The 15,698-nt window shown below is 36.3% G+C and overlaps 1 protein-coding gene across 2 annotated transcripts in view; it reads right to left on the bottom strand.

Moving 5' to 3' along the window:
* Positions 1–996: 996 nt before the first annotated feature.
* The window catches only part of LOC138694900 (cytochrome P450 4C1-like), a 61,601-nt gene continuing 46,899 nt past the window's right edge, over positions 997–15,698 (bottom strand). Inside the window, exons 6-11 of one of the 2 annotated variants that reach the window (XM_069819075.1) lie at positions 12,373–12,575; positions 11,441–11,550; positions 11,274–11,342; positions 7,668–7,836; positions 7,406–7,585; positions 997–4,286 (exon numbers count right to left, since the gene is read on the bottom strand). In XM_069819075.1, the coding sequence (XP_069675176.1) occupies positions 4,114–4,286; positions 7,406–7,585; positions 7,668–7,836; positions 11,274–11,342; positions 11,441–11,550; positions 12,373–12,575 (904 nt within the window). In that variant the 3' untranslated portion in view covers positions 997–4,113. The remainder of the gene's footprint in view (positions 4,287–7,405; positions 7,586–7,667; positions 7,837–11,273; positions 11,343–11,440; positions 11,551–12,372; positions 12,576–15,698) is intronic. The other variant, XM_069819074.1, reaches the window with a different exon arrangement.

Raw genomic sequence — 15,698 nt, 5'->3', positions numbered from 1 at the left:
TGAATTACTTCTCGCCTCTTCTTGGTAATTCCATGCACCGACACAAAAGCTTTGCTGCATACAGGGACTTCAATCACTGCATCCTCCCTCTTAACCCATACCTTGTAACCATAAGAATTGTCGTGAAATATAGCATCTTCCTCAGGTTTCCTAGGTCTTCTGCGTTTTATGAGTTTACTGCAATAAGTCCACCAAGATACGAATTTTGTTCATTGTGTGTTAACTTGTTGAAATTTTTAATAATCTGGTCTCTGTCAACTTTCGGTATAACTTGAAAGCACTTATATCTTACACATTTACAATCGTCACCAGTCTCATTGCTCTGAGCTAGGATTTTTTCTTTTATATCAGTTAAACTACCCAGTCTAGGTCGTTTCTTGGCCTGTGTAAATTTTGCCTGGCTTTCCTCACTACTGGAAGACATTTTTCACAAACTTCTACGTTGAAATTTAATAGCTCTGTAATACTGTGTAACTAACTCACATTTAATCATTAAGCCAAACTCCCCAGCCATTTAAACGAAACGAAACAATGTGTACATTGTTGAAGTACTATCTGGAAAGAATAATTAGCTTAACTATAATTACAAGATTGCAAAATTTACAACATATCGTACATCAATGGACATTCCCCCTTCTTCAGTATAAACCTTTGGACATTCCCTCTTCTTTTAAAAAAAGTAGAAAAACAACAAGACCTGATATATTTGTGACCGTGCATGTTATTGCTTGGAAACGTTAGTGAAACAAAGTACATCGAATAAAGAAACGGAGGGTGCTAATGTCTCAATTTTTGACAAAAGTGGACATTCCCTCTTATTGCTAATAGCCCTTCATTTCCATTTCGTTCAATATTCTCGTTACGAGACATAATCACATACTTTGTCTTTTCGGGATTTACTTCCAAACCTATCTCTTTACTTGCTTCCAGTAAAATTCCCGTGTTTTCCCTAATGTTTTAATAACATTTAGGTTAATATCAAATATATTCAAAATCCATTATATTAATAGTTTTTTCTGCAGTTTGAAATTAAAAAGTGAAGACTTGGTCAGTTGAAAAAAAATGAACATATTACCTGCAAACGTTACATTTATTGTAAGACAATACATTACAATAATTATTTGTTGTAACATCATGATGATTATGGCATGAATAAGATTATCGACGAGTAGGATACAACACTTTATGACATTTTAGCATTATAAATTGTGTGAAATACATTATAAATCATCCATAGCTGACAAAGTCTTCATTGTTCGTATCGATTAGTTGCGCCTGGCATTGGCATTGAATAAAGAGAAATTGATGATCTTGCAGGTATTACAAACTCTAGTTATAGGTTAGGTATAAATTTTATGTCACAAATGTTCCTTTATTTTGTTAATATAGTTTCTCTGAACCGCATAACAGTTTTATGTGATATTACAAAAGTGATACAAAATTGTTAAAGATTAGAAATGCAGTACATGATACGTTACCTTGTGTCCTGCATTTTATTTCTTGTTACACGGCGCGTAGAAGCGGTAAGCAAGAGAGTCAGACGGTAGAGCCACAGTGTAGCATATACAGTCACGAAGCTTAATACTTACTAAATATGCAAACATAGACATTACTAAATATGCAAACCTAGACAGTTGAAATATGCATCCGTAGATAGTTGCTCACCACCAGGATCGCTACTATCGCCTCATCACAGACTCTTTCCCTAGCAGACCATAAAATGTATTGTACTTTCGATATCGTGTTCTTTTGAAAAAATTAACACTTTCCTTCCACTATTGAAATATGAAATACATAAGGTTTATGTATTAGTTTCATAATAGTACATTATGCAACGAGCCTATAATGATAGTAATTAAGAAGCGAGTATGGATGCTTATGAAACGAGCGCAAGCGAGTTTCATAATTTTCATACGAGCTTCTTAATTACCATTATAGGCGAGTTTCATACGACTTTTTATGCTCGACCATATTTCTAACTTGAAATTACCGGTATTCAGATGTATACATTTTATTTGTATCTGACAAGATCGGAATTGACCTTGTTCTAGGTCGTGAATTGTGAGATGTGCGCAGACGCGAAAGTATTGATTTTTTCCGAGGAACAATAATATCATTGACCTTGATGTAATCCCGTTAAACTTGATATAACCTTGATTATTGAATTCGACATTGAAAAACGAGATGACAAATTGAATTTATTTGAATATTATTTATAATTAACGCTAATTATTATAGTAACAGAACATAACCTTCTGCGACAGTATTGGATTTCCAGCCTCCGTGACTTTTCGCTAATTCTCTTTCGATTGCATATCCGAGAATAATCGATACTTGCGGTTTTATAACGGTACAAAGCTGACTTGTCATTGGCTGAACACCTGTAAGCTGAGTTGTCATTGGCTGAACACCTATACTTTAATGAGTAGGTGTGCTTTAATGACACGCATTAAAGGACTGCTACCAGGTGTATAATTACTACATTTCGGCATGGTCGAGCATAAAATATAACATATTATATTCTATAAACTCATCTTCCTGGATCTTTCGGAAGAAGGATAACTCTAACCTATTTTTCTTACAATTTATAGTACTACAAACATCTCCTTGTCCCATATTATTATTCAAATTATTGTATTTTAGCCATTTTCATTTATTATAACCGATAACGAACATTTCACAGTTTACATAGCTTTTCACAAAAATGCGAAATGCGGCACAGTCAATGCTTTTTCGATCTAGACCAGACCGTAATGTTTGTTCGGGTTTTCTATTTCAGTGTATGGAGCTCAGTGAAATATTATATTATAGCTTTATTGCTTATCATTGCTAAGCTTTATTTAGTGTAATGTGTCCATAAGTTCCGTTTACTTCTTGTTGCATAATATGTTGCAAGAAATAATTACAAAACTGTGTTATTTTAATGTGAAGAGAATTTTACATGTTAACATAGTCTGTTCGCGTGAAGATTTCAAGTTTAGAATAGAAGCTATTTTGACGTTTAATAAAAAAGAATTTATATTGTGATTTCAATTTAGCACATCTACCTTCCTTAATTTTAGACAAAACATTTACCATACCACTGCTATGAAATTAGTGTACGTAGAATTGTGTTACCTCATCTCTTAAGTAGTAGATAAATACAATAATTCAGTACTCAATTGTAGTATTAAAATACAGACAAATTGAATGTCCGGGGTATCATACATGACATTATGCTTAATTATAATGTATAATTGCGAATTTAGGAATATAAGTTAAATATAGTAAACATAACCTATAATTTTCATATGAATGGCATTGGAGATCACTAAATTTAGACAGAAAGGGGCAACTGGTACAGTAAACATAACCTATAATTGCAACATATCTAAATATCTGTGCGGTGCAATTGAAAATTATTGAATCATGCATAAATGAATGTACAAGAATTTCGCAATATTTAATCGAAATAAAGGCAGGTAGGTCTATTACACATACGAACAACGTAATTTTCACACCATAAATAATATTACATCTTAACTCGCAAGCAAATTATGTCTGAAGTGTCTCATAATCATTGTTTTAATTTTACTAATGGAATTACACTACATTTTAGAGAAATATATGTTACTGTTTATGCATTCCAACTAATTTATATGGTTGAAACGCCGCCCTTCATGATCGGGTTAAGCGAGTTACATGGTCTGCCTTACGGCCTGTATTAGATCACGATGGCTGTGGCACAGTCTATTTTTCCTAGTACTCACAGCGCTCCAAGCGGCTAGCAACTATCGTGAGATTTGCAAAAAATCATCGCAAGCTTCGTGACTGTATATAGTAGACTGTGGTAGAGCTCCGCTTATCGCTCGAACCTTGTTGAGGCATAATCGTCCTGTATACACTTCTAGATTACTGATGTAATGGTTAACGCTGTAACTCCACTGCATAACAGCTGATATCACACGAGAGAGCCCAACAACTTGCCATAATTAAAGTGATCTTGCTTGCGTTCAGTAAGAAAAGGTGAAAAGTAAGCCTAGTGTTCTTTTAAACTTATCAGATAACAAACAAAATTACGAAAAATGTAATAGAATGGAACTTTTCTCATTCTGATTTTTTTCAATTCATCGTTCAATCAGAACTACTACATCTGTCTGTCAGTTTTATTTTCAAGGGGTTTGTAGTTTTTAAAACAAAATCTGCTGTGAACTGAATTTCTTCTTTGTAGTCGCTTTCCAGAAGCCTGAATTTTCTCAGCACCTGGGACACCGTGCATTTGATCTCCAGCATTGCGAACTTCTGGCCTGGTGAACACAAATTCAATTTTCCCTTTTAATTTACAGTCATTACAATATGACTAATGTAACATAACACTTGTAAAGAAATTCATTAATTTTCTTTTTGGAAAGAAGGAGAGTTAAAATTTCTTTCTTGTATACCTTTTGAAATTGAAGTGCAATATATCATTTGCATTCCCATAAAAGTCTTATTTTGGATGAAGAGTGTTAATTATTACATCTTATCATAAGGACATTCACCTAATTTCAAAATTCTCATTCAACATAGAATCAAGGTTTCTCCATCGGCAAGAGTAGTTTGCTGAGTTTTTTTTTATTCTCGAAATGACAGTATGTACACATTGCAACTAATATAATTCTGTAGATTTTAATAGCTTATTCCTTGGATTGAGTAACTAATATTTCTAATATCATAAATTAGTCCCAAATTATCATTTTCTTATACAAAAGTATTTTTTCCAGAAGTTAATACTGTTTTAGTCGATAAGTGTAACCGTGAGATTCTCATTTTTACTCTAGAGAAACTGATAAGGAAAGATTTATCCCTTTGCAGTTTTTAAATGGAATGGACAGTTTTCTTGAAAATTGCATAAAAAGATTACCACATCGTTATTCGCTGTCTTTAGGAAATCTGGGAACTCTACTACTATTCACGTAAGATTATTTCTTAATATGCTAATATTGCCTTCTTTTCAAGTGACCAATTCTTGCCAAATATCATCAAAGCAGGTAAAATGACAATGTTATGTACATTATCTATCTATCTATCTATCTATCTATCTATCTATCTATCTATCTATCTATCTATCTATCTATCTATCTATCTATCTATCTATCTATCTATCTATCTATCTATCTATCTGTCTGTCTGTCTGTCTGTCTGTCTGTCTGTCTGTCTGTCTGTCTGTCTGTCTGCCTCTATCTATCTATCTATCTATCTATCTATCTATCTATCTATCTATCTATCTATCTATCTATCTATCTATCTATCTATCTATCTATCTATCTATCTATCTATCTATCTATCTATCTATCTATCTATCTATCTATCTATCTATCTATCTATCTATCTATCTATCTATCTATCTATCTATCTATCTATCTGTCTGTCTGTCTGTCTGTCTGTCTGTCTGTCTGTCTGTCTGTCTGTCTGTCTGTCTATCTATGTCTATCTATCTGTCGGTCTGCCTGCCTGCCTTCCTCCATCTATCTATCTGTCTATCTATCTATCTATCTATCTATCTATCTATCTATCTATCTATCTATCTATCTATCTATCTATCTATCTATCTATCTATCTATCTATCTATCTATCTATCTATCTATCTATCTATCTATCTATCTATCTGTCTGTCTGTCTGTCTGTCTGTCTGTCTGTCTGTCTGTCTGTCTGTCTGTCTGTCCGTCCGTCCGTCCGTCCGTCCGTCTGCCTGCCTGCCTCTGTCTGTCTGTCCCGTCCCGTCCCGTCCTGTCCTGTCCCGTCCCGTCTGTCTCAGGATTATCAACCGTATCTTGAACTGGGCTACGTAATGAATGTTTCGGCATTATTTACAGTATACGTTTGCATTCTCCTACACATGTTCAGTTCTGTACATACCTAGAATTTTAAATCTGATATAGGACTCAAAATTCCAGGAATTTACAGAGTTCCTTCACAATTTGGCGACGTATGCTCTGGTGAAATTGTATAGAATTCCATTTCGTACTAAAGGCGTTCACAATTCGTTGTATTGTGATTGAATTGTGATTTATTCACAGAATGCATCAGCAACAACGGCTGTCTGAATCCTTACTAGTTACCTTAGGGAAACAAAACATGAAACTTCAATTCCAAAGAAGATCACATCTTAAAAACTTTGTCTCACGAAATCTGTAAGGACATTTATTTTAAAACCAAGGTCGATCAAGTATGATTAATGAAACTCGTACCAGTAAAGTAACAAGACAAATATAATACAGGGACATCATTTTATTTTTACTAACATTTTTAATATTAACCTGGCTATACCTTTAGAGAACCGGAAACACAGATTGCTACCCCTTCCACGACTGTAGTTCGATGATACTGGCGTGAAACATAAACAAATCACTTTACTAGGTACAGGAGGGAAGAAAAGTAGTTCATTCATTTACGTAAACTAGGAAATATCGCGATTTTGAGTTCGATAATTTTCATTAGGTTTTTGTTTAATCTTAATACAGTACTGTATTAAGAATAAGTGTTTTTACTCACGAACTGAGTTAGCCATGCGAACGTATTCATTATGCAGTGTATATTATACTGTCTACAGCACATTAGCGTACAATATAGAGAATGAAGTTAAATTGAAAAATAATCATAATATGGATATTTTAACACATTTTTGAAAATGGTGAACGTTCATTTCGATACAGGCTTCAGTTCTTTTGTGCATATTATCGCACTATAGACTATTGCATCTAATTCCAATTGCCAATTTCGTCCTTCGTACGAGTAACTCATGTTGAAATAATTCTGTACCTACTCTATAAAAGAGTACCTTACGTACTGTAAATTCAATCTTCGCTTCTGCCCGACCCGCACAGATAAAATTACTCAGACATGCTATCTACTGTCCGTCCAAGTGGTTATGCCGCAGGATCGTAGAAAGGGGGGATATCACGTGACAGTTAATTACTTAACGAGTCCCTTGTATTTAAGTTATTTTAAACAGTGGTATAATATTATGTAAACGTCCAATTCCTAACAGAAATTAATGTTTTCAGAAAAGAGCTAAGACAGCCCTGCTTTTACAGAGGGGCGAGCAGAAGCAGGTGGGGGAAGTCGGAATGCGACGTAGGAAAACGCACAGTACCTGTGCGAAAATATGATTCAATATTGAAAGCTCTTTCGTCACTGGAAAACGCGAACATATTTCTGGAACGTACTATACTCACTAAGTCAGTGCTGTTTACTATATGCAGTCTTGGATCTGTGTGTAGAGGACGGTTGAACTTCATTAGTAGAAGGGGTGGGAGTGAAGTACATTCAAAAACTCAGGTACAATAAAAATTGAAGTAAAAATAAAATGATGTCCCTGTACAATGAACAAATATTAGGCTTGAGAAATAAGAAAGTCGAGAATGTCATTCTTTACAGTACGTACCTATGCAATTTCTGGGGCCAGCAGAGAAAGGTATATAGCTGAACGGATGTCTTCCAACGCAGTTCTCTGGCAGGAAACGATCTGGATCAAATTTCTCAGGGTCAGGGTAAACTTCGGCTCTTCGCATCATCATGACCGGTAAAGGCATTACAATAGCTCCAGCAGGCACGATGTAGTCACCTGTAATGCACACTTGTAGCGTATGAGCATATTACAGAACTTTAAACATCACGATTCCAAAGCAGATTCATGAACACATTACCAAAGGACATGTTGTCTGTGAGTTCCCTCGCTGACAATGGAACGCTGGGGTACAGGCGTAATGTTTCCTTAATCACCATTTCCAGGTATTTCATGTTCTGAAGATCATGATGTGTCGCGCTCCGATCAGAATTTCTAAAAATATCATTCAGTTCTGCAACAACTTTTTCCTATAATAGAAATGATAATTCTTAGTTAAAACATTTTTGCAATACCTCAAAAAATAATTTCTATGTTTTGCAATAGCTTGATGATTTTATGAAAAATTCAGCTGTTTGACTTTTTAAGTAGCATATGACTTGGTTTGATAGGTTTGGTTTCTAATGACTCGAAATTCAATCTGCGCGTAAACAACGTGTTGATAAGTCAAGTTTGATAGTGATATAGTACAGAAACTGTAGTTATTTGAGTAAAATGTGTTAAGAATGGATGACATTGGTATCTAAAAAGCTTCAGGTATTGCTTGTGCATCGCTTTTATCCCAAAAATCCTAGCAAAGGTAGGCTACGAAATAAGTTGTAATCGTTCTCGAAAGTGTTGCGGCGCTAAAAACGTAGATATTCATACCAAACGGTTTACTCTCATATTTCATTTAAAAAATCGGGAAAAATACACTGTTGATAACGTGACCAATTATACTTTTCACATTTCAATAAATGAAAAATGTGTTTAAAATGGAGAATGCGATCTTGACCTGGGAAGTGTCACAGTTCATGGTACTGGACATTCCATGTGGAATCGGACATATAAATATCTTACAAATGTGTAATTCCTTGGAAAAAATACGTGTAGAAGAATGAGAGATATTTAGTACTTTACTCTGTGGAGTATGTTCTCGTATAAATCTGTTAGTTTTCTTGTTTTAATGAATTAAATACATATCATCTTCTATACTAATAATAAATCTGTAGCCAAAATTTTTCTAGTAATTTTCGATTTTCCAAAAATAATTGGTGTTAACATGTATAATTAACTATCCTGAAACCGAAAATCGCTTTTTTGAAATTTTTGTTTGTATGTCTGTCTGTCTGTCTGTCTGGATGTTTGTAACTTTTTCACGCGATAATGGCTGAACCGATTTATATGAAAATTGGAATATAAATTAAGTTCGTTGTAACTTAGATTTTAGGCTATATGGCATTCAAAATGCTGTATTTAAAAGGGGGGTTGTAAGGGGGCCTGAATTAAATAAATCGAAATATCTCGCTTATTATTGATTTTCATGAAAAATATGACATAACAAACGTTTCTTTAAAAATAATTTCCGATAAGTTTTATTCCATACAAAATTTTGATAGGACTGATATTTAATGAGGTAAATGAGTTTTAAAATTACAATAACAACGCCATCTAAGGCACTGTACTGAAATAAAAACAAATGACTTCGTCTATGAGGGGCCTTGGACAACAACAATCGAAAACTATTAAACATAGCCTAAGAGAATGTTTCTGTGTTTGTATGAAGTAATATCGGAAGCTAATTAATTGTTTAATTATTATTTCACCATTGGAAAGTGTAGTTTCTCTAGATGGACATAATTCTACAATGTTATTACAGTAACTTCTGAAACATATAGCAAGTAATATAAAGTATACACATTAAAACTAAATGATATGTCATTCTTCATTAAACTATGGTTGCATGTAATAACAATTAAGAAACATGTTAAAGGAATTGTCATTGCACCAAATGATTGCTCTCTGGACCCAAATGACCGCATTTTAATTATTTAAATACAATTTAAATTAAGTAACATATTAAACGATTTATCCTTCTATCAAACACGAATGTTCCCTGGATCAAACGTCCTATTTTAATTATGTAATTACTTTATATTTATTTCTAACAGGTGCAGCGGAGCGCACGGGTACGGCTAGTATTTCCATAAAAATCTTCAGTTTCAAAGGACATACACTTGAAACGATTTAATGTATTGTAGACATTCCAACAAAAGTTCACATTGTAGCTGAGGGTACGATTTTCGTAACTATGTATGCACCATATTTTATATAATTTTTAACAGGTGCATAAATCGATATATCGATACTTGATAGACACTCCCACGGAGAGCATGAATTTTAATTTCGGTGTTACATAAAGAAGTGTTCCTGTAAAAAAAAAGGATTAAATTATACCGTATTAGCTACGCTCAAGCCTCGAGTCGGGTAATGGCGCGCTCACGCTTCGCTTCTGTACGCGTGACAGCAAACATTTTCCTAACGGCAATTAGTTTGTCTAGAGCAGTCCTGATGAGCATAAGAGAGGAAGTGAAAGGGACGGAAAAACCCCCGCCAATGTCCCTTTCGCTTACACCGCCTTACAAACAAACGCACAATAAAGCTCTGCATCAGTGGTGAATTTTACGCGACCAGGGAGAGCCGAAAGTTAGTAAAAACTATGATGCCCGCCTGATACAAATCCGCCACTGACCTTCCTGTCTGGTCGTACTGTACCAAAACATTACTGTCTCAGTCGGGGAAGGTGGAGTGGCGAGTTAAGTGGTGGTCTGCAGTGACTCAATTAGCGCCCAGGCCTGTTCTGGAGTGTACGAACATGTCATAACTCCAATGATAGTCACTCAATCGCGCTGTAAATTTTTGATTGCTAGATCAATTTTCAAGGAAAACATAGAAAAAAATTCGAAATTAATATCTTTTTTTAAAAGCTATAAAAAAGATACTAATGTTTTATGCATTCTTAGCATTATAAATTGGGGATAAATTACAAAATGACATTAAATCTCGAATACGTTTATGTCTTATGCGATGACATAGGGGTATATACGAGGCGCATCCAGAAAGTAAGTTCCCTATTTTTTTTTAAAGAACACACACTTTCAGGGAAACATTTATTGGCAACAGGTACAGCAATGTTTCAGCTATTTTTCAACATAGCCACCATCAGAATTGAGACACTTGTATCGTGGGATCAACTTTTGTATCCCTCTGTCGTAGAACTCTGCCGCCTGTGAATGGAACCAGCGTGTGACAGACGTCTTCAGCTCTTCGTCGTTGCCAAAACGCTCACCGGAAGACAGGAATTTCTGAGAGAGAGAGGGGGGGGGGGAGAGGAGGGAGAGAAGGGGGAGAGAGAGGGAGATGTTCGGCCCATAGACCTGACAGAGCTGCCGATGAATTTCAATTGGCGCAATGCTTTGTGCATTAAAGAACTTTATCACCGACCGAACCTCGCAGGCGGCGGCAGAAGGAATAAGAGCTTCCATTTCGGACCACTGCTGCCACGCTACTGGCACCAGGCGGGACCTGTCCGGCTGGCATATGATTGATACGTCATAGATCTGTTACGCATGCGCAATTGACACGGCTAATTACGTTTACTTTCAAGGGGGAAAAATCGGGAAACTTACTTTCTGGATGCGCCTCGTAGCTCTTGTTGAATAAGTAGACTAACTGTTAAGCATAGGCCTATTTGTTTTTGTTTTTCGTAAAGTCATTTCGTCATAATTTGTATTTTCTTTAAATTACTATGGATATTGTAGATAAGTAGAAACATAAAGAGAACAGAAGTTGTGTTAGGATAATAATTACGGTATCTGTGGAATCTTAATATGTAATTATCAGAAAACAAGTTTCTGACTGTTCTTACCTGGACATCTGGGTGTTTTGACAAACTCCAAAGTGCGAACGAAAGAGCTGACGTGGTTGTATCTTGACCCTGAGGGAGTGATATATTATTTAACTCAAAGAGTTCTTCGTTAAAGAATTCAAGCGTTTATATAATAATTTGGAATATTGTGAAGTGGAGATTTTTACCTCGAACATGAACGTGTCTACTTCCTCTCTGATCTCTTCGTCTGTAAGTTTGAATCCATCTTCTGATGTTTGAAGCATCAAATCAAGCAAAGCCAACCGGCGCTTAATGCCTGAAATCATTTTACAAGGATGATCAAACAAAGTACATTCTTTAAAAATGTTGACTTTTGTTCCGATATTTCTTTTAAAATTATGACTTCACAGTACATATTAATAATATCATGTCGTATTTAATGTAACCCGATTCCGTTTCCAAACACAGCTTAAGGTGAAAACGCATGTCTAGTCTGAGTCAAAGATATACATTCCACTTATCTGATTATGAATTGATATCGTGTTCTTGTTGTTGGAGTGTGGCATTGTATGGGGCAGAAATATGTATATTACGACGACGTGAAGAGAAACGAGTAGGAGCATTTGAAATGTGGTTATGAAGAAGAATGGAGCGTTTAGAAGCGATAGATAGGGAGAGCCGGTCCTGTTGCGTGGCCAGCGTGATCACTCGACTTCACGCATTAAACTTTTTTTTTTTATTTCGGGACATGTTGAGTAATACACCACTCGAATTGACAGCAGAAGGAACCGAGAATCATTTGCAATCGATAGGTTATGTTGAGTCGCATTGCTGATGACGAAAACTTTCTATAGCGCATAATGTTTTCAGACGAGGAAAAATTCCCATGTAGTCCAAGAACATGTGCTCCATGCCACATGGCGTGAAATCGAGTACAGACCGGACAGTCTTCGTGCTAAAAGAGGCGCCCATGTTCAAGTGCACTAAACTGAAAACTTTGTGAGTTTTACAATCATTTCCATACCTACTATTATTTGTATTCAATTTCCTTTAACTGTATGTGTTTAAAATGTTGAAGGCTCATGGTGGACACTCTGTATAATGGAAAGTTTTAAATTACAAATAATGAGTTGCTTACCGCACTGGTCTTCCGCAGAGTCTTCCGTAGTTTTCGACGTGGATTTCTGCAATTCCTCCTTCCTAGTCTTTATGATTCTTTTGGTAAGTCCATGCAGTATAGAGAGGTTCTTTTCTTGTTGCCTGCCTTCAGGTGTGAGTGGAAAAATGAAGTCAGAATGCAACCACGGTCGTACTAGTCTTTTAAGAACGATGTCAGCCATGCTGGAAGGAAGAAATAATGCCGTTGGTAATTCGTAGACGAATCAGATGCGACTTTGAAAATCCATCCGCTAGTACCCGTGTCTCACGTCCTGAACCGAGAGTTCCCTAGTGCTTATAACCACGCCTCTTAGGTCTGCTCGGAACGTCACGGGAGGTGCAACGTGGCGGCACGGCAGCATATTACATGTTCTGAAAACATCCTACGCCATCGCAGGGATCTTTACTGGTTATAATACTGGATACTGTAATCGTGGTTACCACTATCGCTATTATCTCTGATGGCGATTTCCTAAAATGTAAGTACACACTAGGCCACTCTTCGTTCAGTCTGGACAACTGCTGAATTACCATAGAGCAGCATTTCTCAAAGTATGTTCTGGGGTTCCGTGAGCCTTATATGATTTTACTTTGTTATTTAACATTGTATCAACTACTAGGTTATTTTGCATCGATGGGATTGATGATAGCGAAATGGTATTTGGCGAGATGAAGTCGGGGATTCGCCAAAGATTACCTGACATTCGCCGTACGGTTGGGGAAAACCTCGGGGAAAAAACCCAACCAGGTAATCAGCCCAAGCGGAGATCGAACCCGCGCCCGAGCGCAACTCTGGATCGATAGGCAAACGCCTTAGCCGACTGGACTGCTCCGGTGGCTATTTTATACTTAGTGGATATTATAAAAATATATAAATGTTGCGGAAATATGAATCAATAACATGAAACCACCGATAATAATAATAATAATAATAATAATAATAATCCAAGAATATGCGTAATAATAATATGTTTAATGAACATCTAAAACGGAAAATATCCATAATATTTATCACCTTCATCACTGGATTCTCTGCGCCTCTGTTCACTAAAACAAAATATCGAAAAGACAAAATTTAGAAATAGGCCTACAATAGAAATGAGACTACAACTTTCCGCCATAAAACCAGATTGCAGGCTTAAAAAGCAAATACATTCGTCCCACTGAACAGAATTATTGAGATACTAGCTTTCACTTGTCTGTTAATTTAAACACTAATAAAATATTATAGGGATTCCGCAGTTACACTTTAGATTAAAAGGGGTTTCGCGGTGGAAAAAGTTTGAGAAACACTGCCATTGAGGAAAGAGTTTACGGATGTGTACACGTGATAACCGTAATCGCGATTAGGTCTATAATGTCTTGTAGAGACTGTAGTCTACAACTGGTATTAGTGTTTAGTTACAGGAATTGATGGGGACATAATCTGTTTCGTGAGAGGACAGCCTATACATTCGCTTGTCAATGGCTGATCTTGCTCCATAGCTGACGAAAGGAATCCTGAAAAGGCCGATGTGTTGAACGTAGGGTAGTAGGCACATGCGGTACGCAGCTCCTCCTACCCTGTCCCTCTGCGTCTCGCCCCGCAAAGAAACAGCTCAGGAAGTGAGGCACGGGCAGTATAGATGAGGAAGTTAGACCTGGCATATGAGCTGTGCGACGAGGCAAAGAATTAGCTATCAGAAAGAGGATTTATTTCATGGTGGTTAATACGAGTATTATACGAATCTACCGACATGGATGTCCATCTCAGACTAAAATCTATCTTCCCCCTCCATACCTATTGGTGATACAGCCACGATACATGATAAGATCACAGTCTACTATATACAGTCACGAAGCTTGAGTTTTGAGAGTGCTAGAAACAATAGACTGTGACGGTACTATTTTGCATTGCTTGTAATGAGGCGATATTAGCGATCCTAGTGGTGAGCAACTATCTAAGGTTTGCATATTTACTACGTATTGAGCCTCGCGACTGTATATACTAGACTGTGATAAGATCACAGGAGAGGTCTTTCCTCCTCTACTGTAGAACACAATATAGAGAAAATATCAATCTAAAGACACGGAAGTGTCACCATATGACTCACGGTGAATATTTCATCATCATCATCATCATCATCATCATCATCCTTGCATGTATTGGGCCTAGTGGCCCGTTACGGTCTCTTGCCAACGCTTGAACGGTCTGCCCAAGGATCTCTTGCCCACAGGATGGTAATTTATATAAAAATCGCGCTATCAGCTCAATTAGCTACTGGCTTTCACCTCTGGAGAACATATATATTTTAATCGTTTATTTAATAAGGATAGAAATGGCAAATGAAGCTTTCAATAGGAAAAGGGACATTTTCTGCGGATCTTTGCAAAATAATGAAATAGGAGTCTAGTAAAGTGCTTTGTGTGGAGTGTGGCATTGTATAGAGCAGAAATACGATCATTACGACGAAGTGAAAAGAAACAACTGGAAGTATTTGAAATGTGGATACGGAGAAGAACGGAGCGTATGAAATGGATAGAGAGAATGAGATATATGGATCGTATGCGGAAACTAAGAGAAAGGCGGAAAATTGGGAAAATTGGAGAATGCTGGATTTTTTGTGAAAGACCTGCTCTTGGGCAGAACACTGTGTATGAATGAATGGATGAATGAAATATGGTCTCACAGAAGTAACTCATTCCTTGTCGAAATAGTCATTTAATTCTTTGCAAAAGCTAGATTTTATATTGAAATCAAAACCTGATATGTATGCGGATCTTCTTGAAAGGGCGTCACATCAAAGACATTTTTTCCCTATGCTATTGTCTTTGATCTTCCACACTGACTTATTCTTTATGTTTTCTGATTCGTTGAATTTACGTACCTACTATTTTCGAAAACTATTGCTCGTGTTTTGTAGCAAAGTGCACTTCATTTAGTAAATCACATTCATGCTTATGATTAGGGATTACTCATTTTTTCCCCATGACATTACACCGAAACGAAGAGAAACGAATTGAAGCATTTGAAATGTGGATATGGAGAAGAATGGAGCGTTTGAAGTGGACAGACAGAATAAGAAATGAAGTTGTGTTGGAAAGAGTGGGTGAAGAAAGAATGATGTTGAAACTGATCAGAAAGAGAAGAAGGAATTGGTTAGGTCACTGGCTAAGAAGAAATTGCCTACTGAAGGATGCACTGGAAGTAATGGTGAACGGGAGAAGAGTTCGAGGCAGAAGAAGATATCAGATGATAGACAACATTAAGATATTGTATTGTATTGTATTTATTAACATTCCATGGTATTCATACTTTGCTTTACA

The sequence above is a fragment of the Periplaneta americana genome, chromosome 2 (assembly GCF_040183065.1).
Source record: "Periplaneta americana isolate PAMFEO1 chromosome 2, P.americana_PAMFEO1_priV1, whole genome shotgun sequence".
In the NCBI taxonomy this organism is placed as follows: Eukaryota; Metazoa; Arthropoda; class Insecta; order Blattodea; family Blattidae; genus Periplaneta; species Periplaneta americana.
Note: the sequence above shows the minus strand (reverse complement) of the source record. Positions and strands in the feature narration are given on the sequence as shown.